The sequence below is a fragment of the Anguilla rostrata genome, chromosome 18, assembly GCF_018555375.3.
Source record: "Anguilla rostrata isolate EN2019 chromosome 18, ASM1855537v3, whole genome shotgun sequence".
Classification (NCBI taxonomy): domain Eukaryota; kingdom Metazoa; phylum Chordata; class Actinopteri; order Anguilliformes; family Anguillidae; genus Anguilla; species Anguilla rostrata.
Genome location: NC_057950.1, coordinates 12654152 through 12680957, shown reverse-complemented (window position 1 = coordinate 12680957; position 26806 = coordinate 12654152). Strand labels below are relative to the sequence as shown.

Genomic DNA, 26806 nt, shown 5'->3' with positions numbered 1-26806 from the left:
TACCTAGGAAACAATGCTAGCCATTTAGCTAGGTTGTGCCAGCTGCTATATACAATGTTGGTTAAAGTGAGACCGAAGTCAGTTAAATAGTCTGTAGTCTTCTGTTAACAATTAACTCGTATACTAATAACAGGCTCGTTTAAAAGCAGACATTATGCTGATTACATTGTAAATTACAAAATGGATTTCAGACTTGATCGGGGTGTTTTTGGGTCACACCTCAGGCTGGTAAAACGCCAGTGAAACATTTTCAAAGTCCCCTGACCGGTTTCTCCCAACCCGTGACCACGGTCCATTGCCTTTCTATTTTTTACCCACTTCTTCATACTGGGTTCACCTATCAAAGGAACTTTTGACCACAGATAAAAAATGAATATACATATGATACTGTGCATGCTCTACCTATTTTGGAAAACTCTTATGCTTATGCACAGAAAGTATTTTTGGAGTGATGCAAAGATTGCTATATTTGTAGATGCAATGTAATTCTGACATATTTCTGGTTTGAGTGGTCCTATACTGACTGTATAAATCTGGCTGAATCTGATTTCAGTGATTCATCTCTGATCTGCACCAACCTCCCTGAGAACTCCTTCTCATCAATTTGGGAAAACATTTCACTGGAACATTTACATCGCTTTTACACTAGTTCTGTCCAAGTGCTCTCCAAGAGAGAGCGACTGTGCGGCAATCTGTAATTCTTCAAAATGCACTAACTCTTTAGGATACTGTAACTGCTGTCATTTGTGACTGATATAAACAGGCACTTCACACAGGGCTGTGACGACTTTAACCTGTTATTTCTGTGGGAGGCTCAGTCTGTGATTCTCAAGATTCTGCTGTTATCTCTGAATGTGCAGACTATGCAGGAAACTGACTGATTTGATCTGCGGGAGATTTGTGTGAATTTGCTTTGATCTGCGATTCTATGACCTATGATTCTGGATGAGACTGTGACTCTATGACCTATGATTCTGTTGGAGACTGTGACTCCATGACCTATGGTTCCGTGGGAGACGGACTATGACTCTATGACCTATGGTTCTGTGGGAGGACTGTAATCTGATTTCTCAGCAGGCTGTGACTCCACTGCAACCTTCGGCTCTGCAGGTGACCATGACTTGCAAGGAAGAGGCCTCTGTAAATCTCTTCCCCTGCCTGTCTGCTTATAAGACTCCCCAGCAGGCTGAGCTTCTCTCCCTGCACAGGCATCTGCAGTCTGACTTCACATCTGAACCGTCACACCTGGCCCACGTCCAGACATCCGCTGCAGCTCGGCTGCTCCAGGAGACCCACCCACTGCAGCACGGTGCCCCCCGCAGAACCAGACGCGCCACAGAACAGAACCAAGGACGAGCCCACTGCAGCATGGCAGGCACTGCTCAGAGACATTCCGACGTACCTCTCAGAACCAGGCTGACCCACTGGCGCCTCAGCAAAGAAACACTAAGACACATTGGAATACAGCAGATTGGGGGGTCCTGGGGGTTACTGTTTCATCCCCCTCCAGCCCCACCCCACCCCAGTTTCCCTTTGCCCTTTCCCAGGAGGGGGACATGTGCGCAATCTCACTAATGCATACAAACACGCACTGTTATGGTAGTATATGACTGTGAAAGCATTGTGTGGATATTCATGGACAGCCACTTGTTATGGACAACCTCAGTGCCACTGCCCTCATCCAGTTACAAGCTTGAAAACAGAATTAGGGGAGGAAGCGAGAGCGAGAGAGAGAGAGAGAGAGAGAGAGAGAGAGAGAGAGGGTATTGCTCTACCCTTGAACCTGTGACTGATGTGCTGTATGAGACTCTTATCAGCTTCTGCTTGGACACCTGCAAGGTCGCATTGCATCCCTGTGATCTCATCTTGCAGAGTAGGGGGGTTGGTGCCATCACCTCAAGGGGGAAGAGGTCATTGGCACTGTTATTTTACTCCATTAAACAGCTCCCTGGATCAGACCCGGGGATAAGCTGCCCTGGAGCAGACGTCCGAAGCGCTTGTTATGTAAAGAGAGCAGGTGTGTGCTGCAGCTCAACAGCAAGCACACTGCAGGACCTGGTCTGCTCCTGCCACCTTGTGGCACACAACTGTACTGCAACATCCGTCAGATTCACGGAAACAGAAGCACAATTAACTGCTGCTGCTACTATAGGTACTGCCACACATGACAACTATTATTACCGCCAATAAGAATATGAATAATTCCATTTCTAAATGTTAAGAGTAAATGTTCACCTCGGTAAATCCGTCAATGCATAAGCCAGCTTAGACGCAAACAATCATATCCCAGTGAACTGCTATTCCTGTATCTGGGGTAAATGTTGATAACTCTGTGCTACCACAGCACGAGGGCTGAGCTTCTGGCCTAATCCTGCTCTCTAATCCATCTGTCTGGCCATCTCATTCTCACACTCACTACGCGTTCACTGCAGTGTGTCTTCTGGGGAAATGTTCAGTAACGGCAGCTAGTTCAGTGCCCGGTGTGCTGGATATCATCACAGGAGCAGTTTGCGGTCTACTCCAGGCCTTTTCTCAGGTTTGTTCCAGATTAATTTATTTGAATTTTAAAAGAATGCATTGCATATTTACGACCCTCCTCAAATCAAATCATCAAATCAATTTTAATTGTATAGTGCTTTTTACAGAAAACTGTCACTTTATGGAGTAGCAGAAAGAGACCAGGCTTCAACCCCCAAATAGAAAGAAAGAGCATGAGGTAAAAACTCCCCAGTGGGGAGAAAACCCTCAAATAGTGGTGAGAAAAAACTCCCCAGAGGGGAGAAATCTCGGGAGGAACCCATCCTTCCCTCCTGGGACCACCCCCCCCCCCCCCGGAAGAAATCCCGAATCCCCCTATGATATAAGATGCGCACCTCATTCATAAGCAACACAGTAGAGTCTCACCTGGGATTAGAACTGGCAACCACGTTTTCCCCAACTGCTGGTGCACAATCTACATGCGTATTCAAGCATGCATGCACACATGCGTACACACACGTGTGTACAGTATGGACACGTGTGTACAGTTAATAAACACCGCCCCTGAATAAAAATATGACATTTGCCAATATGCTGGTATTTTTATTTAATTGTTTAATTGTTTGTCAAGAATTTGCTCAACCTCATGAGTACAGTGGCCACTTGTACATTGCGGGCAAAAGAATTCAATGACAACTCTGGGTGGTTGGAAGATTTCAGCAAACCATACAAACCCATGGTATGAATCATTTAGCTATAAAAAAAACACCCTTTAAATGATATTTTAATACCATATGAAATTACAATATGTAAACCCGATTTACTTTTAATTGTATTGGAAAAAATGGTATGTTTGATTTAAGCTTTAATTCCAGGCGTTAGCCAGCCCATTATGCACAAATTGCAGTAATGGTGCTAAGAGGATAATGTGGGGTTGGACCAAAAGCATTCTGATGAGTAAACATCGCTGTTACAACCAGGGCGGTAATTGTTCTTTGCGACAAGGAACAGGAACACAATAAAACAGTTCTTTTGAATCAGTCAGTATGGAAATTGATCAGACCCTGCAATGTACCCCAACGAATACAAAACCGTCATTCAACATTTCTGTGGCATTTATGGAACGATAAGAAAAGTGCTGTAAGAAGGTTGTGCTCCACCAGCCGTTTGATTTCTCAGGACTTGTCGGCCATCTCTGTGTGGGTTGTGCCTCGTATATATACACAATGACAACCGGAATCTCTTGTTCAGCTATTAACATCATTCTAGTCCCATTTCTTTGAAAGATGCTTGGAACTTTAAAAGTCCCTCTGCATCTAATGGACTCTCTCTCCTCATTAGCCTGTGCAACAACTCCTTCGAACCAACATAAATAATTCCTTTTTTTTTCTATTTTCTTTTGTTTTTTTACAAGACATATACAATTATTACGGTTGGTTATGAATTATATTTTAAATATACTGGCCTTTTCTTTGAGAAATGCGCTCGCTCTGAGCCGAGTCAGGCCGCCAGGCCCGGGTTCTAGGCCGCGCCTCCGTGTCGCTTACCGACGCGCGCGTCTGGGCGTGATGCCCTCTAAAATGCGCGGGCTGCAGTGGCTCTTGTAATGCAGCGCTGGGTCCGAATAGTTGAAGGGCGGGGGGTTGTACTCCTGGGTGCACTCCGGGATCAGGTGGGGAATCCTGGGGAGAAGACATGCCGTTACCTCACGTTACGTGACATCACATTTGCTTGACAGACACACCGGCGTGCCCGATTCAAATACGTATTTGAAGTGCTCGTTCAATATTTTCATATTTTCTAGTGCACTGGCAGTTTGGCGGTTGGGATTCAGACCTGCAATCCTTTGCTTAGAGATTCAGTTTCCTGTTTCCTGTTCCTCACTGTTGCCCAAAAAGAAGCATGTTTTCATGCACTTCACAATCTGCATGCGCATTCGAGCGTGCACGCACACACGCGTGTGTACAGTATGGACACACGTGCCCTCTTACGTGCACTTGCTTTGACCTGGAATTTTCCTGTGTATTACAGCTGGCTCTAATAGGGCGACAGGTGGCATGGTGCTATATCCATGCATATTATGCACAGAACATTCTGGACTGACCTGGTACATATGTGTACAACAAATACACAGGAGCATAATCCCATTGAAGACCTCTTTGACCTAAGGGCCAGTGCAATACAGTGAGTATTAGATGTCACTGTGTGGGGATTTATAGACCACCCTGTAACTTAGAGCGGTCGGATTATTCATCTTTAGCTCACTAACACCTGTTCCGCATGATGTGAACCACGGATTATGTCATGCCTGACAATGGATCCGTAAAGTAATAGGGCCGAATGTCAGAAACCACAATGGCAGATGTAAAAGTGGTCATGTCAGGAAATTGTGGTCTGTGTCATTAGCAGGTCCTGCGGCCACAGTGGCCGTCCAGTTTTAAACTCTCGCCCAGAGGGCCGTGGTCCCGCCTGCTCTCCGCTCTCACCCCCCGATGGAGGAACAAACCTTACCCCAATCAGTGAGGAAAGCAGACTCACTGGCTATTTTCCACAAAAAGTCCCAAAACTCACCATTTCATATTACACATCAGTATTTCTAATCTATTCTGTTTAAAATGTCAGTTCCTACAAAGGAAAGCAAACCTTTCTCCCTTAATCTCACAGGTGTTGTAGCCTGCACCTGGATGGTGGCACTAAAATGACTGGAGCTGTACCTATCCCTCCAGCTCTTATTATACCCACTTAACATGTGAAATGCACTTCAGTAATTTGTTTGGCTAAAATTGTACTTGTTGTGCTTCGTGTGCGCTTTAAAGCTTCTGATCTCTGCTATATATACATTGTGCAGTGACAGTCTTGTTAAGGGTTGTGTTACATGTGATAGACTCTCTGTAGGGGTAATACTGTACATGACCTACTCTCTGTTTGGAGGGGTAATGGAAGGGTACGTACTCTCCAGTGACGGTCTTCTTGCGCGAGCAAATGAAGCAGGCCAGGGCAGCCAGGAGGAGAAGCAGCAGGAGGGGGATCCCAATGCCCAGAACCAGACCCAGGATCAGGGGCTTATTTTTCTCTTCAGACTGCAGCGCTGCTAGCCCTGTCCGGTTCACGCCACCCTTATCTGTACATAGACAGAGAAGGAGAGTAGTTTGCATTATTTGGATGCTAATCCAGTTGTCCTCATTCCAACAGGATCCAATAAACAGATGGCATCCTTCAGTGCTGTCGGAGCCTCCCCCCCACCCCGACTCCTACCCCTTACCTAAAATGCAGGACTGGGCCTCATCCACATCGGTGGTGCCATTGCACACACACCTGTACCCCCCGTAGGTGTTGGCACAGCGGGCAGGCTTCACACACACAACTTCCATCGTCGTACACTCGTCCAGGTCTGAGAGAGAGAGAGAGAGAGATAGATAGAGAGAGGGAGAGAAAGAGAGCGCAATAAGGGACATTGCATCATTATAAAAAAAGCTCATAAAGCTGTCATCATCATCACCACCACCACTGTTATCATTTCCTTCATTGTCATCTTCATCATGCATATGGCCCTTCCTGTGCCTTTGAGTGACGGGTCCCAGGGGTGGGCGGGGCTTACCTCCCACGTCGGCGTTCTGGATGCCGTAGTACTGGCTGACGCGGCTCAGGTAATCGCGGACGTACCAGTGGGGCGTGTCGCTGGACACGTTGATGCGGTACTCACTGGCCCCCTGCCCTCCCGTGCCCCTCGTCTTCATGCTGGCATTGTAAAACTTGTTCTGGAAGCCCATGGACAGGATCTCCCGCAGCTGTAGGGGGCGCCACAGACAAAAACAGCCTGGCTCCATTAAAATAAACAGGGCAAGATGAACCATGTACACAGCAGTGTTTGAACACTGACCCCAGCATACCCTTCCCCCCTCTGTCCAAAACAGCATTACTTGCCTACTACTGAGTATACAATTTGCATGCAAAGTTGTGTGCAACTTGTATACTCAATAGTACACAAATAAGCTGTTTTGGCCACAGCCCCACTCTGAGATGGAGTCAAACAGGAGAGGTATGGGGTATGCCAACAGCACTCCATGTCTCTTCACAGCAGAGCAGTATGACCTAAGCCCCACCCATAAACACTTCACCAGCCAATCACATGCCCCACCCGCCCTGAAGCACACGAGCACGCACAGCACTTACCTGTTGCAGGCCCTTATTTCCATTTTCTGGACTCGTCCAGCCCATGGAGACGTTAAAGACATTCCACCCTGACGAGGACAAGCACACACACACACACACACACACACACATCAAAAGACTTCCCATCATGCACTGCCAACGATCACAATGTTGACAATGATGCATGAATAAGACGCAATACTGTGTACTATAAATGCCAGCATTGACAAACTTTACCTGGAGGGTTTGCGGAGTCACCTGCAAGGTAAACAGAAAAGTTCAGAGTGATTGCTCTTAAAGCTATTGCAAGACATGCTGGAGTTACACAGTTTATCCATTCCCAGGTACAGTTCGGCCAGACATACAGCAGAGATATAAATATGCATAATACATTTTGAAAATATTATGAAGAGTTCGTTTGACTACATATCAAGGATAAATTATTAATGGGTTCATGTGTGAAGAGCCTCACATACCACAGCCATCAGACTCCTTGGTGTTCTGGTACCGGCAATGGCACCGGACCGAGCCAGGAGTGTTGACACACTCAAATTTGGCGTTGGGGCAGGCAGATGGGTCCAAGCATTCATCAATATCTGCAGAAAGGCAAGCCAAATCTTCAGCACAAAATCCAGAACAAACTTCAGAACAATCTAGAATGTCTAATGGCACACTGATATTCCATATGTCTGACTGGAATTGTTCAGACTTAGTGCATTATAGAGTTCATGGGGCCACAGCATAAACATTTATTACAAATGGCACCCTTCATGACGGATAAAAAGAGTGTTGATCGCGTGTGCCACTGTCCATGTGTGCTGTGTGTTTGCTTGTGTATGTGGATGTGTGTGTGTGTCTGTGTGTATGTGTCGACATGTGCATGTGTGTGAAGCAGACGTTCCACAGGTGGTGTGGCCATACCGGTGCAGTTGTAACCACTGCCAGTGTAGCCAGGCCTGCACTTGCACGTGTAGTTGTACCCTGTGCTGTAGCAGTCGGCCATCTTGTGACAGGGAAAGGGAAATGGGGGCAGGCAGAAATCTGTGGATGAATCACAGAGAGACTGGACCCTGAACCACCTCATCAACACTGACATTGTTTTCACTGCCATGAAAATATCTTGCATTTACTTCTACACATGTTTAAAGTTCACTTAGCTCATGTATTGCTCATGTTCCCAGTCTGAAAAAGTATAAAGCTGGTTCAAAACCCTGCGTGATTAGGCCATAATGCTATGTTGATAAATGACTAAATGAAGCAGGTTTTTGTACTCCTATTGAGCTGTCCATTTATTGGATATAGGAGGTTTCTGAATGGCCCAAATGATATGCCAAAGAAAATGTTTATTTAGAAGAAACAAGAAGATATGTAAATGGCAGTAGATGTGATTTTTCTAGCCAGTCGCACACTGACCGTTCTCGAAACACTTGTAGCCCTGCTTGCTCTGGTAGACGGTATTTTTGGGACACTCCCCGCAGGTGAACTGGTCTGGGTTTTTGTCCTTCTGGCAGGACACTCCAGGGAAACAGGGTTTTCCCTTGCAGGGGTCTGTGGTATTCCCACAGAACCTCCCACTGTACCCCTTCGGACAAAGACAGCCCACTATCTGCAGACGGGAAGCAGAGAGGAGCTGTGCGTTACAGGGAATGTGGGCGTGAGTGTGCATTTGGGAATGTTCAAATACTTGTGTGTACCTGCAGGTGTGCGCATCTATGTCCACAAATGAGTGTGTGTGTGTGTGCGTGCATGTTTGTGTGTGTGTGTGTATGTTTTTGTGCATATTTGTGCATGCAACCCTTTTCCTCTCTCAGTTGTATCTCCTTCCTCTGTGACTGTGTAATCCACAGTTAGCTCTGCCTCACAGAGTCCACTGGACGGTGGCCTGAGGCCCAGGTTAAGGCTCAGACACCGGCCCTCTCTCCCTAACTGCAGTTTAAGAGCAGAGCTGACGGCTGGCCTGTGCCTGGGCAGGACGCGCTAATGAGACATAACGGCCAACGACAGCCAGGCTGCAATTAGCGCCGCGGCACCAAATCCGCCATCACAGCCCAACCCCGCCGGCACTTCAGCTGGCCAGGCATCCTGCTGGTTTCATGAGTTGTTTAATAAACGGCTATCCTGAGCGGCGTAGCGAAGCCTAGCCTTGCCGCTGAAGATGGGGGCAGCCATCTGCCAAGATGCACCTGGGCAGGGGGCATGCACCACCCCCAATACAGCTCAGAGAGTTTAACACTTCTCAGGGTGTGCTGTGGAAATTACTACTGCAGGAAAAAAAAAGACTGCAGTCTCTCATACATTACAAAAACAAACTTCTGAACCATTTGAACTCATGTAAAAAACAGAATTCAGGTGCAGTTTCACATACCCGCCCCCCCCCCCAAAAAAAATAAAATAAATCCACAGACATGGTTTCATTTTAGTTTCTATTGGGCATCAACGGACAGAGCAGCTCATCTGCTCATTCCACTGATCTGGGGTGCTACGGAAAAACATTTCAAGACCATTCCTGCTACAGCGTGGACTGAACAAGGCCGCAGTCTTAGAAGCCACCATTCAATCTTAATGTCCACATATAAATCTGGGACCTGGGATTAATCTGCATGGGCTACAGGCGGACACATTCTTAAAAGTTTGCATCACCACCAAGCGGTGCTGGGAAATTAAACAATTATATGAAGTTCTGATCAGTGTTCCTGGTCTTTTTTTAAATTAATTTAAAGAATATACCAGATCAATGTTTTTTTATATGAATAGTTTTAACATTCAAAATTATCTTCTGATATAGTTGTTATAGAGCTATCTCCTTTGCTGTTACGCCTTACCTGGGAACTCTCCCCTCAACCTCTGCTTAACAAGCCCAGTTCTCTAACCTCACCAAGATATGCAATGCTACATTACAAACTTTTTTTGAATATTGTTCTGGCTTTCTCCTTTTACCTTAACTAATTTGAATTTATGTTTGCTGTTAATCTATAGAAATGAATATCAGTTTTCAAATATATTCCAAATACCTCCTTTTGGAATTGTTGATTGGCTTGAAAAAGGCCTGTAATTTGCTACCATCTACTGGACACAAGAAGTACAATACACCTGAACATGAAAATATTTTATACAGATTCAGGACACTGCATCTGTCCACCTTCTTATAATGAGGTAGGCTACTACTGCTGGAACATCATATGTATTTAGAAGCACCACAGAAACTTCCGACAGTTCATGTTTTCCCTGCAGGCATTTGGTGCAATGCAACTGGAAAGTTCCATGCTAAAATTTATAGGTGCAAAACATGTGGGATTTGAGTTGGTGAAGCGTAGTGATCTACTGAAGCGTAGCCTACTTGGAATTTGCCCTATTTGTGTTGCAGTGTAGCATACTTGGAACTGACCTTCCTTTATGGCAGTGTGAAGTTACTGGAACATTCCATGCAGGTAGTGAGGCGGAGCGTACCTGGAACTTGCCCTGCAGATGGTTCTCAGCGATGCTGTCGTACTGGCAGGTGCCCCCATTCAGGCAGTTACACATCTGGATGACGGGGCTGAACAGGGAGCCAAACAGCTGGTCACTCGCCCGGACGGTCAGCAGCACGGGCTGGGTGTTGATCGGAGTCCAGGTCAGGATCCCATCAGCTGCGTGGAGGGTACAGACACACGCACAGATGCACACACACACACACACACACACACACACACACGCACACAAATACATGCAAATATACACAAACTCACACACACACACACACACGCACACAAATACATGCAAATGTACACAAACTCACACACACACACACACACACACACACACGCACCCACGCACAACACATGTAAGAAATGCTTATTTTCTGAGGGATCATTTTATGTTTTGCTGTCAGTGAAACGACAAGCGAAATTTGTGTGGGAAATGGAAACAAAAATAACTTAAATGGAACCCCCCCACATGAACTCAATACAGCTTACCGTTTCTATTATTTTCTCAACAGTATGCTTCATGGAAACCAAAAAAAACAGGTTTTTTTGTGTGATGTGCGATGCATGAGGCTGAAGAGATGCTCACCGTTTCCTATGGAGGCGAGTGGGGGGCGGGGGAACTGCAAGGAGAAGGTCACTGTGTCGGAGTTGGCATCCTCGGCAATGAACTGGACCTGGACCATGTCGTTGACCTTGCACTGGATCACCGTGGGCTGGGTCACAATGGGGGGCATGTTGCCTGTGGTGACCAAGCACAAAGAGAGGCGGAGCAACAGTGTGAGAACCAGCCGCTGCGCCGAACCAGAGGAAAACAGCCGACACCTGCGCTGTGTCAGAGGACAGGGGACCACACCTGCGCTGTGTCAGAGGACAGGGGGCAACACCTGCGCTGTGTCAGAGGACAGGGGACCACACCTGCGCTGTGTCAGAGGACAGGGGACCACACCTGTGCTGTGTCAGAGGACAGGGGACCACACCTGCGCTGTGTCAGAGGACAGGGGATGAGAGCGGACTCACCGAACACCTGGGCCAGGTTGTGGTACCTCTCCTCGAACTCCAGGCTCTGAAGGCCCAGGTCCAGGTTGCCGAGCGCCAGGGTGTCATGGACACAGGCCATACTCCCCTGACACTTGGTCTTCAGCTCGCTCAGGACCAGCGGGCTGACGGACAGGAGCTCCTTTGTGGAGATTGGGCTGAAAGGCGCTGTGGGCGGGACGGAGTACAACAGACTCTCTGGAACAGGCACAGCCCCTGTGGAACACATGCACATGCGCAAACACACAAACAAACATGCATGTCAAAAACATACATATATGCACATACACCATTACACACATATTGACAAATGGCTGCCATTTCATCACCTGCAATATCCACCAACTCCAATCATCCAATAATCCAATGAGCATTTTAGTCTCCTTTATGACACATGAGAGGAAGTTAAATGGCTATTTTGATACAGAGTCATTCTTATACCAAGATTGACTCAGAGGGGGTTACCGGCTTGAACCACTGGGATGCATCGAAGCCCAGATTGAGAATTTGGGATAGTGCTGTAACCATAAATTCATTATGGGGGGGTTGGCCGGGAAATGAACTTCTCTCAAAAGACAGGATTGATGGTGTGGGGAAATGGGAGCTCTGATTAAATGCCTACTAAATTTCAGATGTGGGGTTGCATCTCGGCCCAGGGAACGTCCCTACTATTTGTGTTGAGCTCCATGGGCAGTGTGCTGCGAGGGGAGGAGTGATGTCACTCACAGGAGAGCCCGTACTGGTGCAGGGTCTCCTCCGGAGGGGGGATGCCGTTGGGCCAGGGCAGGAGCTGGCCGTTGGGGAGCAGGAAGTCGCCGGTGCGGCTGGAGCTCCAGTGGCCCAGGAGCCCCACGGTGCGGTTGAAGAAGCTCTGTGGCACCTCCACGATGGCGCCCAGCATCCCCGCGGCGCCCCGCCACACGGACACATGCAGACCGCCGGCGTACACCGCGGCGCAGCGCTCCAGGGTCACGCACCGCACCGCGAAGCCCTCCCTTCCCACGTGCACTACACCTGCGCGGACAGCAGAGGGCGCAAAACCAGGAAAATCTCATCATGAATTCCCTGTTTAACTGGCTCTGGCTGCACTGGGGCTCAGTCACAGAGATGAAAGGAATTGTGTAGATATTGTACTGCTGGGGCCATAATGAACTCCATTTCCCAGAGTCACCTGTGTGCTCTCCCCCCACTCCCTGTTTGTGTTGTGTTCATCTGTGTTTTTCTGCTTGGAGGAAGGTAGATTGGGAATATTTCAGGGATAGTTAGGTGGTCACTCACAGCTGCATTAATGGGTTGTTGAACGTTAAATAAATGTAATGTAAAATATTAAACTCAGTGAAAGGAACAGGGAGACGATTCAGGGTCTTACCCACAGTAACAGGCACTTCCACGTGATCCACCAGAACTGTGATCCCTTCCCCCGACTCAGCACACTTCCATTCCACCTGCACGGGCACCAGAGGACAATTCGACTCTGAGACTGTTACAGCACTTCACACATGCACTTTCACACATACACACATTCACACATGCACGCATGCACACATTCACACATTCACACATGGTCACTGAGATCATATCTGGTTCTGTTGCCTTTCATGCTGTCAGGTTTCTTATCCTTCTCAGACTGGCACTATGGTATGATACATGAAGTGAACACCATGCATCATCTGTTTTATTTTGGCAAAGCGAGATTTTTAGGTCATTGGTGAACATACTGGGGAGGATCTTTAAAAATTCCTCCATACAGAATCTTTGAACTTATCACTTAATAAATGAAGAGCTTTATTAACTGAGGGTTTATTAACTGCTCTTGATCAATGCTCTCCATCACTCACACATTCAGAGACAATGACAGTCAAAAACACAAACATGCAGAAATGGGGCCCGTTTCCTGCAGTGCATGGTGGGATATCTAACCTTGCCGATGCCCTGGTAGAACGCTGCCACGCGTTTCAGGGAGGAGACCCCGTGGGACTGCCCACTGATGACCACCTGGCCAGTCTCACCCTGCAGGGTGAAGGTGTTGGAGCCCGAGCTGGAGGAGAGGCGGAGAATGACAAACTCCCCCACGGCCTTGAAGGAGTACTCCGTCCCGTCAAAGGTGATGAAGTGGAGGCTTCCATACACAATGCCTAACCAAAGCATAGAGCGACAATAGTGGTCTTGTTGAGACGCTAGGACATGAACACCAAACCACCACTAGGGGGTATCCTACAAGGAGATATGCATTGTTTTATTGTCATGAAAAAACCAAGCTTGCCTATTTAAATTTTTTTATTTATTTTTAATTTAGCTATTTTTATACACTGTGTGAGTTCTCATCCAGCCCATTGAACTGCAGTTTTCATGAGAGAATTTCTGCAGTACAGTACACACTGGGAATTACAGTAGACCTTTACATTTGCTGACCTCTGCTGTCTAGCATAGGTACTCCATCCAAACTTTTTCACGTTCATTGAAAAATGAAGATACACTGCACTCTCAACTTGTTTCTATCTATCAGAAAGTGAATTGCCCATCAAATGAACAAATACATGTCTACCAGTATATAGAGGGAAAAACAAGAAAGCAATTCAATATCATTTCATTTGAAGAGAATGCCGCTTGAAAAGAAAATGTTTTGACAAACGTTTTCCTTGTAATGAACATTGCTTATAACGTGTGTCATTAAGGCACTCTGACTACGCTAAGACACACAGACATAGAAACAGACACACGCACACACACGCACACACACCCACACACACACACACACACACACAAACACACACACCCACACACACAAACACCTATACAGAGATCCGTCTGAGGGCCTTTTCACACGGTTTATGTTAATCTGAATGAGGACACTGCACAATGGGAGGAAGCTTAAGGTGTAACTGGATACGCCTCCGTGCGTGTAAAGGCTCATCTGTGCACCGGCATTTGTGTCAGGATGCGCAGGCACTAAATGCGGCAGTGTGTAGGGTGTGTCAGCGAGTGTGTCAGTGAGTGTGTCAGCGTGTAAGCGTGTCTCTAAGTGAATGTGTATGTTCCAGTTTCACTTCCTGATGTAGCTGCAGTCTCTCACCAATGCCCTGAGTTGCCTTGGCAGCAGGAAGGGCGTGGTCAGGGCTCATCCATCCGTAACCCTGACAACGGTCAAGAGGTCGTTTGCTTAGGTAAAGCTGGCATAGTGGAGACTGGACACAGCACCACTCAAATGGCAACAGGTCCTTATCTAAGGGGGGGGGGGGGTAGGTAGGATGAGAAGCAGAGACATAAACACAGTTAGTAGCGCAAATTGAACCTTGGTAGTTAAAAAGACATCTAGCTTAAAAGCACAATCAGATTAAAGAAATAATGGTCATTTTAATAATGGTACTGTTAACTACATAACGAACGAGAGATAAAAGATTAAAAGTATCATTAATGAAATCAAAGATAAACGATGCAGTTACACAAAAGACACTCAGTACATCCTGAATCCATTAAATATACTCAACTGAAGAAAGCGTGATTAGGAATGACCGAAGGGGCTTCTCACCAATGTAGTCTTGCACACTGCTACCGCTGAAGTAGCGCTCGCTGTATCCTGCCAGCAGGGGGCCCTGTAGGTCGTACACACACCTCTTCCCAGAGCCGTGCACGTTGGCCAGGATGGACTGGAAGACGTGCCCCCCACTGCTGCCCCAGCGCTGCGCCCTCAGCGCCCTCACTTGCGCCCCCTGCTGGGCCGGCAGGGTCTCAGGCCCGAAGGCCAGGTCCTCCAGCGCCTGGGCCCGGACGCAGGGGCAGGACGAGACGCCCTCCATCCACACCGAGGGGTCCGGCTCCCTCAGCGCCCAGGCCCGGCACTTCCTGCGGGGGTCCGAGTCGGGCCCCGGGGGCCTGGTCAGGTCGTACACCCACTGGCCCCGCCGCCCCGTGTTGCCCGTCACCTCCTGGGGCCGGTAGCGCCCGGCCGGCCCGAACAGGTTGTGGGCGGGGACGGTGGACTCGTTGTGGAAGACGGCCCCCCCGTCCGTGAAGCCCGTCAGAGCGTCGTGGAGCAGCCTCTGCCCGGGACCCCAGCCCATCTCTCCGAAACGCAGGAGGGCGAAGGAGCGATCCCCGTCCGTGGTCAGGATGCACTGGAAAGTGTTGGTCTGAGTGACGACAGCAATGGAGAATTTGATCAAAATACTATGATTAAAAATTAAGATATTAAATGTTGCCATTTGGAAAAATTGAACAATTCATAAACCCAATTTCACATGAGACCTCGATCACTGATTGTGGGGAGATCTACCAACACCAAAGAAATACAGTATGTGTGTATGATAATCTTCTTTCTCTGCTGAAATGGAGAACTAAAGAATAACATTCTCACAGGTCACACGACTGCACAGCATCCCACTCACCTCTGAAAGGTTGATCTTCTGGTAGGAGACAGGGAGCACGTGGTCCCAGGTGATTTTGAGGATCCAGGCTGGGGTGAAGGAAGGCCTCCCTCTCACGTTCTCAAACCTGGACACGTCCTCTACGGTGCGGTTGAAGACGATTTGAGCGTAGACGTCAGACAGGTTCAGTTTGTGGTACTCCTGAGAACAGGGGGAGTGAGGGAGGAGGAGAAAGTTCACAACCTTTTAACTGAAAAAGCAGAGAGATAGGGAGACAAAAATTCTCTTCCTCATACATTGCAAAGCATTTTTAATAAAGTATCCAACAAATAAATGACCTCTCTTCCTTGACGAAGGACAAAATACACAAACTCTATTAGGAGAAAAAACAAGAGCTACAAGCTATAAACTGAGGGACAGTGATTGACGACTGATTATTATTGTTATTATTATTAGTGTTATTACAACAGCATTAATATACAGCACAGCATAGTAAACAATATTATATAATATGTGATTAGACAAATATAGTATTTTGAGTTTATAGTTAGAGATGTATTTTCTGCTAATAAAGACTTTTAAATTTGAATTTTTATTTGAGAGAGAGAGAGAGGTATGAAGTAGTTGATTGATTGACACTTTAGCACACAGTTGCTCATCTCTGACCCCGCCCCATATTGTGATGGCTGCCTTACCTGATAAAACAGCTTCCCGCCCCCCAGTGTGAGGTCAGCATCATCCCAGAACACCGCCAGCATGGCCACACTCTCATTGCCGGTGAAACCACTGGGGAAAGGAGCCGGGAAGAGGAACTGCTCGTTCTCACTCACCGACTGGAACTGCACCAAGCCGTTATCTGAAAACTGGCCCAGAGAACGAGAGAGAGAGAATGAGAAAGAGAGGGAGAGAGGGAGGGAGGGAGAGAGAGAGAGAGAGAGAGAGAGAGGGAGAGAGACATAGACAGAAACAGAGAGAAATTAAAATGGGTAAGAGACATTGTCACTCATAAACCTGGTTCAAATGTGTATTTTAAATACTTGAACTGGGATTTTACTCTGAAGTTTGGGACACTCACATACAGCCGGTCGTACATTTTTCCGAGCAAGGGGAACCCCATGGGAGGAGTGATGTAGGGGGAGTTTGTGTCCGCCCCCGACGCCTTAACATGTCCGTCCCCCACTTCCTTCCCAAATGGGTACAGCTCGCTCTCTGCGTGGGACAGACACACACTGTTACTCACACAGTCACCCCTCAGCTCATCCCCACAGTGACAAGAACAGGCCTGCAAATTCACAGTACATTATGCCAGAAGAAAGCCCAGTCAGGCATTACCAATGCTAAGACTCATTACACTCAGTTAGGGTTTGAATGCCTGCCTGTGCAAGATAATGGTGGGTGTTCACCATTAAAACAAATCTCATTGGCTAGTTACAACCTGTCAGTAATATGACTGCTACTGGCTAATAATTAGACTTCAGTTCTGTAATCTATTCAGACAATGAATAACAATGTCTCCGTGTGTTTGCATAAAGGGCTAAATTAAATACAAGGAAAGCAGCATTAATTTTGCACAGCCTTATGAACAGAATGGATATGGTAACTATGTCAACGTATAACAGGAACACAGGCAGCAGGCTGGGCAGTTCCTCCAGGGTGGAGGTGAGTGGAGTTACAGCAGCAGGTCAGGGAGCAGGCCCCACCCTTCCGAGTGAGCAGGTGACAGAGGGTGTGGTTCGTCAGGGGACAGGAGCATTGGAACGAGCCCGGGAGGTTGGTACAGGCGGTGTGGGGGGGGCACGCGGAGGGCAGCTGGCACTCGTCCACGTCGGCGCACCCCTCCCTCCCGCGGCCCCGAGCGGCGGTGGGGGTCCACCCGCCGGCGCACTGGCACCGGAACCCCCCCACGCGGTTGTGGCAGACGGCGGCGGGGTGGCAGCCGCCCCGGTCCTGCTGGCACTCGTCCAGGTCCACGCAGAGGCCCTCCAGCGCCAGGAAGCCCGGCGGGCACGCGCACAGGAAGGAGCCCGGCGTGTTGAGGCAGCGGGCGCCGCGTCGGCACGGCGACCGGGCGGCCTGGCACTCGTCCACGTCCCGGCACCACGTCCCGTTGCCCGCGTGCCCCTCGGGGCAGTGGCAGGAGAAGGAGCCCGGCGTGTTCCAGCAGCGGGCCAGCGGGTGGCAGACCTCCGTGGCGTTGGCGCACTCGTCGGTGTCCGCGCACGCCCCGCCCTCCTCGTGGTGCCCCCGCGGGCAGGAGCAGACGAAGCCGCCCGGCACGTTGGCGCACTCCTGGTCGGGCCGGCAGGTGTGGTTCCGCAGGCACTCGTCCACGTCCACGCAGCCGTCGCCCTCGGGCTCGAACCCGGCCGCGCAGGCGCACAGGAAGGACCCCTCCGTGTTGGCGCACTCGGCGTGGGCGGGGCAGGGCGGCTCGGGCGCGGCGCACTCGTCCGCGTCCTGGCACTCGGTGCCGTTGGGCAGGTAGCCGGGCTGGCAGCGGCACTCGTAGGAGCCGGGCAGGTTGGCGCAGGCGGAGTGGGGCGGGCAGAGGGAGGCGATCTCCTCGCATTCGTCCGTGTCCGCGCACGCCGTCCCGTTGCTGCGGAAGCCCGGGTCGCAGACGCAGTGGAAGGAGCCCTCGGAGTTGACGCAGGTCCCGTTGGCGCACTCCCCCCCGTCCTCCCCGCCCCCCCCGCACTCGTCCAGGTCCTCGCACAGCGAGCCGTTGGGGGCGAACCCGAGGTCGCAGGGGCACAGGTACCCCCCCGCCGTGTTGACGCAGCTGCTGCGCTCGGGGCAGGGGTCGCCGGCCGAGCACTCGTCCACGTCCGCGCAGTCGCTGCCGTTGCCGTGGTAGCCCTCCCAGCAGTCGCAGGCGTAGGTGCCCGGCACGTTGCGGCAGTACGAGGCGTTGGGGCACAGCGCCATGCCCATGAGGCACTCGTCCACGTCCTGGCACACCGAGCTGTTGGACAGGAAGCCGTCCAGGCAGGGGCACAGGTAGCCGCCGGGCACGTTGGCGCACACGCTGTTCTCGCGGCAGGTGACGTTCCCGCCGTCGCACTCGTCCACGTCCTCGCAGTGTGTCCCGTTGTCCTGGTAACCAGCCCAGCACTCGCAGTGGGAGGAGCCCTCGGTGTTGAGGCAGAAGGAGAACTCGGGGCAGCCCCCCAGGCCCAGGCTGCACTCGTCCATGTCCTGGCAGTCCGTCCCGTTCCCGAAGAAGCCGTCCCAGCAGCGGCAGTAGCGGGAGCCCAGGATGAGGGCGCACCCGGCGTGGGGGTGGCACACCTCGCTGGCGTTGGCACACTCCTCCTGGCTGATGCAGGTGCCGTGGTCGTAGGCCAGGCCCAGGACGCAGGTGCAGGCGTACCCCCCCGCCGTGTTCCGGCACGTCATGTTGCCGCCGCAGACGTCCGGCTCCAGGCACTCGTCCACGTCCTCGCAGGCGAACCCGTCGCCGTGGTAACCCTCCTCGCAGACGCAGCTGTACGAGCCGTCCGTGTTGTGGCACGCAGCGAGGGCGCTGCAGTTGTGCGGGAGGGCGGGGTTCGCAGCGCACTCGTCAACGTCCTGGCATTCGAACCCGGAGCCTGTGGTGCCCAGGGGGCACGAGCACGAGAAGGCGCCAGGTGTGTTGGCGCAGCTGGCTGAGAAGTGGCATCCTCCATTTTGGGTTTGGCATTCGTCAATGTCTATAATTTATCCAAAATGGTACAGGGTCAGGGAAACAGCCAGACTCCAGAGTTTCTAAAAGAAGTCTAAAAAAGAGTCCACACAAAACTGCAGAAAAGACACAAAGACACTGCCAAGCAGGAGCTGCTGTTGTTAAGTTTAGGTTCGTGTCAGGGGTGCCCAGCCCTGGTCCTGGAGACTCTGAGGGTTTGCTGGCTTTTGTTTCCACCTTAGAATCAATCACCAGCCAACTCAAACAGAAAAAACCAGGGGAGGTGAGCTTAATGTACAACTAACAGCCGATTTCATTTATCAGTCTGGTGCTGAGACAGTGAAAACCAGCAGACTCTGAGTCTCTCCAGGACCAGGGTCGGGGACCCAGGGGTTAGGGGGGGCGGACCGGGGCGGAGCTCACCGGAACAGTTCTTGCCGTCTCCTGTGAAGCCGCTGAGGCAGAAGCAGAGATGGCTCCCCCTGGTGTTCACACACTCCGCGAAATCGCTGCACTTGTGCCCCCCCGCTTCGCACTCGTCCACGTCTGAGAGGGGGGTGGCAGAAATGAGACAGGGCAATTTATGTTACTTATTTCACTGTGTAAAAAAACAGCATCTACGATATTAGCTGGCCTTGCATACATCATCAAACGTATCCTAATTGTGCAGTCTAAATAAATAATAGGCAGTATAAATAAACAAGAAATATATTTATTTTTAATTTAAGCAAATATTTGTTTTCTCGTAATTCTATTCATAGAATATTCTCTACATAGTGAAATGAGGGTATGCCAAATAACTAAATATAACTAAAACAATAAGCAGTTTGAAATATGCCAGGCTGGAAGCTGAGAAGGTCATGCATAATAAAGGTCACAGTGTGCTCAAGTTTTCCAGTGACAACAAAGCCAATGGAACAAAAGTTTTAGGGAAGGTATTACTCTCTTCATCACTAAATGTCAATTTTAATACAAATTTCACTACAGATATTAATTGGACAGGCATAAAAATAGTCTACTCTCAGTGTTGGCTTTACAATTAGTTACATAAGATTGCATTTTGGAAGTCTGTTATTAAGTGAAGAGAAATTCATCAGTTTCATTAAGATCCACAGATCCCCAGAAGAGCTTTTTGTAAATAAACTTGACTGTTCAATGATGCAAGCAATACACACTGACATACACACTTACATAATTGCAGCACTTACATCATTAGTTTACAGGGGTAATGTCTGAAACGTCAAAATCCAAAATGAAATATGGAAATTAGCTAGATAATTAGAGGCCATTAACCGAGAAGAACAAAACAGTTTTTAGGAAAAAATACAGCAATCAGACATACTAATGAATCTTTGCACGGGTGATACGTGGCACCTAGACGCCGCGTGTTCTTACCGGTACAGGACGTCCCGTTCTGCGTGTACCCGCTCTGACACACGCAGGAGAAAGAGCCCGGCTTGTTCACGCACTCGGTCTCGTTGGCGGGACACACGTTCTCTTGGCACTCGTCGATGTCGGAGCAGGTGAGGCCGTCCCCCTCGAAGCCGACGTCGCAGACGCACTGGTGCCCGGCGGGCGAGGGGTGGCAGAGCCCGTAGGGGTGGCAGGCGGGGGAGCAGAGGGGGCTCGGGGCCGCGCAGGAGTCGTTTCGGGCCACCGTGCCGTTGAGGCAGGAGCACACGTGCGAGCCCACGGAGTTGACGCAGGCGGCGAAGGCGGGGCAGGTGGCGTTGGAGGCGGCGCACTCGTCCACGTCCCGGCAGGAGAACCCGTCGCCCTCGAACCCGCGCCGGCAGCTGCAGGAGTAGTCCCCGGGCGCGTTGGCGCAGACGGCCTGCGGGTGGCAGGTGCCGACGGCCGCGCACTCGTCCACGTCCCTGCACCAGGTGCCGTTCCCGGTGAAGCCGTGCTTGCAGGTGCAGGTGAAGGCGCCCTCGCTGTTCAGGCAGGTGGCGTTGGAGTGGCAGGGCTGCCCGGCGGCGCACTCGTCCACGTCCGTGCAGGCGGTCCGTCCGCGGGCGCGGGCGAAGCCCCTGTGGCACGGGCACTCGTACGACCCCTCGGTGTTCACGCAGCGCTCGTTGGCCTGGCACGGCCCCGGCACGCCCTGGCACTCGTCCACGTCGCGGCAGGAGGTCTTGTTGACGAGGCTGAAGCCCGGCGCGCACACGCAGGAGTACGAGCCCTTGCTGTTGACGCAGGTGGCCCAGCTGGAGCAGCCCCCGTTGCCCGTCAGGCACTCGTTGACGTCCGCGCACTCCGTCACGCCGTTGCCCGAGTAGCCCGGCAGGCAGGTGCAGTTGTAGGAGCCGGGCAGATTGACGCAGACGGCACTGGCGTGGCACTGCTGCGCCAGCTTGCACTCGTCCAGGTCGACGCAGGAGATGCCGTTGCCCTCGTACCCGCGCCGGCACTGGCAGGTGAAGGAGCCGGGGAAGTTGGCGCAGGTGGCGTGCGGGCTGCAGTGGCCGGCCGCGCACTCGTCCAGGTCCTGGCACTTGGAGGCGTTGAAGACGAAGCCGCTGCCGCAGTCGCAGCGGTAAGAGCCGGCGGAGTTCACGCAGGAGGCGCCGTCCGGGCAGATGCCCGGCGTCAGGCACTCGTTGATGTCCGCGCACCGCCGGCCGTTGCCCAGGAAACCCTCTCTGCAGGAGCAGTCGTAGGAGCCCAGGACGTTGATGCAGTCCGCGCTGGGGTCGCAGTCGTTGCTGCCGACGCACTCGTTGATGTCGACGCAGGTGAGCCCGTTCCCGGTGAAGCCCTCCTGGCAGGTGCAGCGGTACGAGCCCGGCAGGTTGACGCAGGCGGCGAAGGTGCTGCAGAGCTTGGCGGCGCACTCGTCGATGTCGCTGCACGTCTGCCCGTTGCTCTGGTAACCGCTGTTGCAGGTGCAGCTGTAGGTGCCCGGGAGGTTCCGGCAGCCCTTGTATCCGGCAGAGGTGGAGCAGACGCCCGAGGACTCGGAGCACTCGTCGATGTCCAGGCACAGGTAGTTCCCGTTGCCCTTGTAGCCCGAGTTGCAGGTGCAGGCGTAGGAGCCGGGGTTGTTGGTGCAGGTGGCGTTCCAGTGGCAGATGCCGCGGGTGGTGCACTCGTCGATGTCCTGGCACTGCAGGCCGGTCCCCTGAAAGCCCGTCCTGCAGCGGCAGCTCACGCCCCCCGCCGTGTTGGTGCACGCCGCGTTGTCGTGGCAGCCGCCGTTGTTGGTGAGGCACTCGTTCACGTCCTCGCAGCTCTTGCCGCTGCCCGTGTAGCCGGCCCGGCAGACGCAGCTGTAGCTGCCCAGCGCGTTGTTGCAGTTGGCGTTGACATGGCAGCCGTGCAGGCCCAGCTTGCACTCGTCGATGTCCGTGCACTGCAGCCCGTCGCCCTGGAAACCCATGCGGCAGACGCACTGGAAGCCTCCGTCGCGCGTGTTCATGCAGTCCGCACGGCTGTGGCACTGGCTTCCCGCCGACACACAGTCACTTAGATCAGCTGATAGAGAGAGAGAGAGAGAGAAGTGGAGAGATGGAGGGCAGGAGATAGAGGGGAAGGGAGGAAGAGAGATGACTTCAATAAATTTACAAATAAATAACCAATGTAAAGAATGGCTATATTTCCACAGTCAAACTGTTTTTGTGCTTAACTAGGTTGGCATCTCATGCCTCCTACTGTACTCTGACCCTACAGTGCTCGAACAAACAAGTCTACTGGATGTGGTGATAGGGGAATACGGCTTGCTGAACCCTAAATGGGTGGAGCTATGATGTCATCATCGCCCTCCCTAAATGTATTTTGCTGTGGAGTGCAAATTCTGTTGATAGATGCAAGGAATGCTAGCTCCGCCATTAATGAGGTTCAAGAAGCCTTACTTGCCCATTGCTACTGGAAAGCTAAAAAGCGTTAGTGGGTTAGTGAAACATTCTGGAACACTCTTTAACACCAAGTGCTTTAGAGAGTCTTGTCTGCATTCATCACCCACCTGCGTAGGAGCGCCCCAGGGCTGCACAAAGACATGCCAGACACAGCAGTGGTACTCTGAGGGAGAGAGGCGGAGTTTAGGGTGTGCACGGTACACAGTCTTCACCCCTGACAAAATATTTGCTTAATTCTAAAACAAATCTACACTGCACACACAGGCAGTTGGACAGGTAATAGGACAGGCAAGATGGAAAATTAGGCACATTTCTCCTACAAACATACAATGCATAAACATTGATTTTAAATGTATATATTAATTTGTAAATACACTACATTTCCAAAAGTGTGTAGACGGCCCTTCTAATTAGTGGCTTTGGCTATTTCAGCCACACCCAATGCTAACAGGTGCATAAAATCAAGCATACAGCCATACAATCTCCAGTGACAAGCGTTGGCAGTAAAATGGGTCATGGCTCAGTGTCGTTCAACGTGGCACTGTCATGGGATGCCACCTTTCCGACTGTGGGCCTGTTGCCCAAAGTCAGTGCCCAACCTCGCTAACGCTCTTGTGGCTGACTGTAAGTGAATTCCTGCAGCAATGAAAGCCTTCCCAGAAGAGTGGAGCAGAGTGGTTACAGCAGCAAAGGGGGTCCAACTCCATATTAATGCCCATGGTTTTGGAATGAGATGTTCAACAAGTACATACTGTATGGGTGTGATGTTCAGGTGTCCACATGCTTTTGGAAATGTAGAGAATATCACTGCAAGCAACATGTTTATTTTAGGAATATTTGTCATACTATTTTGTATACAATAATACACAAAGATACTTTTAAACCAGGGAATTGCAGGGTTACAGCCTTGTTATTTGAAACAGGGAGAGGGGTAGATTACATTTTAGATATTAAGCAGACCATTTTATCCTTACGTTACATTACATTTTAGTTTATACAGCTGGGTATTTTACTGAAGCAATTCAGGTTAAACACCTTGCTGAAGGGTACTACCTGGGAGAACTGAACCTACAACCTTAGGGTTGCAAGCCGAATTCTCTGATTATTGAATGAACCTGCCACACACACTTCCTGTTTTACTCTGCCATTGAAGTCTATGACTGAGCTGAAATTATATCTCTTGACCTTTAACACCATTTGCACATATCGTGTTCAGTAAATAAGCAACTGATTCAGTAACGGAATACATTTAATCCAAATAGGGCTTAGCGAGATTCAACGCTTCAGTTCTCAAATGAAAATTGATATTTTACATTAGTACTGGGGTTTCCACTGGGTGGGTGGGGAGGGGAAACTTTTTTGTATGATCTTGGGTTTTTATTTTAATTGCAGTGTCTTACTTTTTCTATGACCCCTCTTGAGGCATTTTTTGTTATAAAAGCAATACAAATTTAATTAAAAAGATAAATATTTTCCATTAGTCATTCGAGCTGAATCACTTGGTGAATGAACCCCACTATGAGCATCTGCAGGTCTTTTGTAAAGGGGATCTTTTGCGAAGGGGATGTGTTTATATTAATGTTTCACACTTCTCATATTGTACTTTGTGTCTGTATTTATGTATAACTTCCCTTTTTATGACTGTGTTTGTAATGTTCAAAATAAGAAGTAATTGTATCTCATTGTTTGTCTAAGCAGTTGAGTCAATGCACAGAACACAGGGTATTAAATACTGCAGAACGAGCGCTGGCTCTCGACTGCGCCAAATTGCTTCTCCTTTCTTACCGCTCAAGGCTTCTCGAAAAGAGCACTTTTCAGTACATTGCTGGAATAGGAAAACAAAGGAAAAGTGAGCAGTGCCAGCAAGTCGCAGGGCTGGGAGAAGCTAATCGCAGCCATCGCGCTATGAATGGAGAAATTGATAGCAACAATCCCACATTTCTTATTGGGTTACGCTGTGAATGTTACGACGCCCCCCAGGCCAGATTTCTGCCATTGTCCCATAGAGGAACGAGCTCCTTCTTTAGTTCTGGGTGGTGCAAAGGAAAGGAGGACCTAATATGTACACCGTAGGGCCTCCCTTCCACCCCCCCCCCCTCTGCGGGACCATAAAAACAGAGCCCGGAAACCAAAAATATTTGCCCAATTCTTGGAAAATGAAATAGCATAATAATGATGATGATGATAATAATAATATATATAATATATAATAATAATAATAATTGTAATAATCAAGCCATGTGCCAAGGGTCAGGCAACACCCCAACATTCTGGTTTCTCCCTCACTGGCTGAGCAGAGCGTTTTGCCAGGTTCAGACATGTACTTGCTGGCACAAACCTAATGTTTATTTTTTCAGAAACAGAACACAACAAAAAAAATGTTTTTTTAAACAACACTGTTTGCACATGAAAACCCCTTGGTTGTTACGTGTTGTTAAAAGCATTTTGTAGGTCATGCATTACTCAAACTCTAAGTAATCAATGGTAAAAAGACACACAAAAGCCGTATGAGATATGTGTCATTTGACTTCACCAGAGCAAGACAAATGAGGACATGACTAATCAGGGTAACAAAAATCAGGGTAAAACTTTTAGTAGCCTTTTTAGCAGTTTTTGCTTTGCTGACTTTTCAAAATATTATAACTCAGTGATTTGAGACTAATGAATTATAAGAACATTCCTTTCCATTCAATTTTCCTAAGACTAGAAATGGGAAATTATAAATGATATTTACATATCCATGTGAACATGCACAACAAAATGTTCCATTTTGAATAAACAATGATAAAGGTTACTTTGATAGAAGTTGATCTTATATCAACTCATATAACAATTCTGAGAGTTGAATTAAAACTTCACATTTTACTTAACATATGTCCTCTGTCCGTCTATTTTGTTTTTCATCTCATGCACATTACATAATTTTAAAAACACAGTGACATTCAGAGATGGAATCTTAATCACATTTTCCTTAACAGAGCACAGAATAAATTCATGGGGCTAATGGCTAAAGAGCACAAACGCGTTCAACAAGGGAATGCTCATCGTTCTTGACGCGATGATCCAAACGGCCAATGGAAGAGGAAGATGAAGATGAAGATGAAAGAGACATGGCTACCAGATAATTCTGGGACAAAATGTACTCACCGCATGCTTTCGTAATCTCGCTGAATCTAAGAGGAACTCATGGAGGCAGAGGGGGTGATGGAGGCTCTCTCCCACTGTTTCGCTGTCCCAGGACCAGCTTGCCCAAGCGGAATGGTGCAGCTCTCCCTAGCCAGGTCCTCCAATCTCAGCTCAGATTGCCCCGGGACAGGGGACAATGGTGTGTCTCCAAGCCCTCTGATATCTTAAACCTCAGAAAATGGGAACACCCAGATTTTTTTTGTCCCATCTCAGCCACACTGTAAGTGAACTACACCCCCGGGGAATATCGTTTGTCCTATTATAGGGGAGAAGGTAAAAAAAAATAGCTACAAACAGGTAAGCGTAAGTGCAGTGAAACAACAGCAACAGATACTGTATTATTTGGGGGCCTCGGGTATTTTTTAGTTCCTGGTCAGGCTACATCCTGGACTATACCATGCATTTTTACCAATAACCCAGCCCACATGCATGTCTTCGTAACACCCTTACTCAACTTATATTTTATATCACATCGATTTTAAAGGTTTAAAGCTTATGTATCATGTGGCTTTCCCCAGAGTGCAGACCCGAAATGGGACTGAAATGGACCAATTGACTTTCACATCCAGTTCCACAGCAACAAGACCACACTAGTAAGATCTG

General features: G+C 49.5%; 1 protein-coding gene across 2 annotated transcripts in view; it reads right to left on the bottom strand.

Annotated features, from left to right (window-relative positions):
• Nucleotides 1–3060: 3060 nt before the first annotated feature.
• The window catches only part of si:ch73-105b23.6 (fibrillin-2), a 50747-nt gene continuing 27001 nt past the window's right edge, over nt 3061–26806 (bottom strand). Inside the window, exons 2-26 of one of the 2 annotated variants that reach the window (XM_064317564.1) lie at nt 26165–26373; nt 23125–23180; nt 20556–22637; nt 19584–19706; nt 17194–19188; nt 16569–16702; nt 16189–16356; nt 15515–15694; nt 14659–15259; nt 14203–14352; nt 13050–13264; nt 12499–12574; nt 11856–12143; nt 11112–11345; nt 10681–10833; nt 10078–10256; nt 8044–8236; nt 7552–7671; nt 7107–7226; nt 6868–6888; nt 6652–6719; nt 6077–6266; nt 5741–5869; nt 5431–5599; nt 3061–4160 (exon numbers count right to left, since the gene is read on the bottom strand). In XM_064317564.1, the coding sequence (XP_064173634.1) occupies nt 4022–4160; nt 5431–5599; nt 5741–5869; nt 6077–6266; nt 6652–6719; nt 6868–6888; nt 7107–7226; nt 7552–7671; nt 8044–8236; nt 10078–10256; nt 10681–10833; nt 11112–11345; nt 11856–12143; nt 12499–12574; nt 13050–13264; nt 14203–14352; nt 14659–15259; nt 15515–15694; nt 16189–16356; nt 16569–16702; nt 17194–19188; nt 19584–19706; nt 20556–22637; nt 23125–23180; nt 26165–26169 (7788 nt within the window). In that variant the 5' untranslated portion in view covers nt 26170–26373 and the 3' untranslated portion in view covers nt 3061–4021. The remainder of the gene's footprint in view (nt 4161–5430; nt 5600–5740; nt 5870–6076; nt 6267–6651; nt 6720–6867; nt 6889–7106; nt 7227–7551; nt 7672–8043; nt 8237–10077; nt 10257–10680; nt 10834–11111; nt 11346–11855; nt 12144–12498; nt 12575–13049; nt 13265–14202; nt 14353–14658; nt 15260–15514; nt 15695–16188; nt 16357–16568; nt 16703–17193; nt 19189–19583; nt 19707–20555; nt 22638–23124; nt 23181–26164; nt 26374–26806) is intronic. The other variant, XM_064317565.1, reaches the window with a different exon arrangement.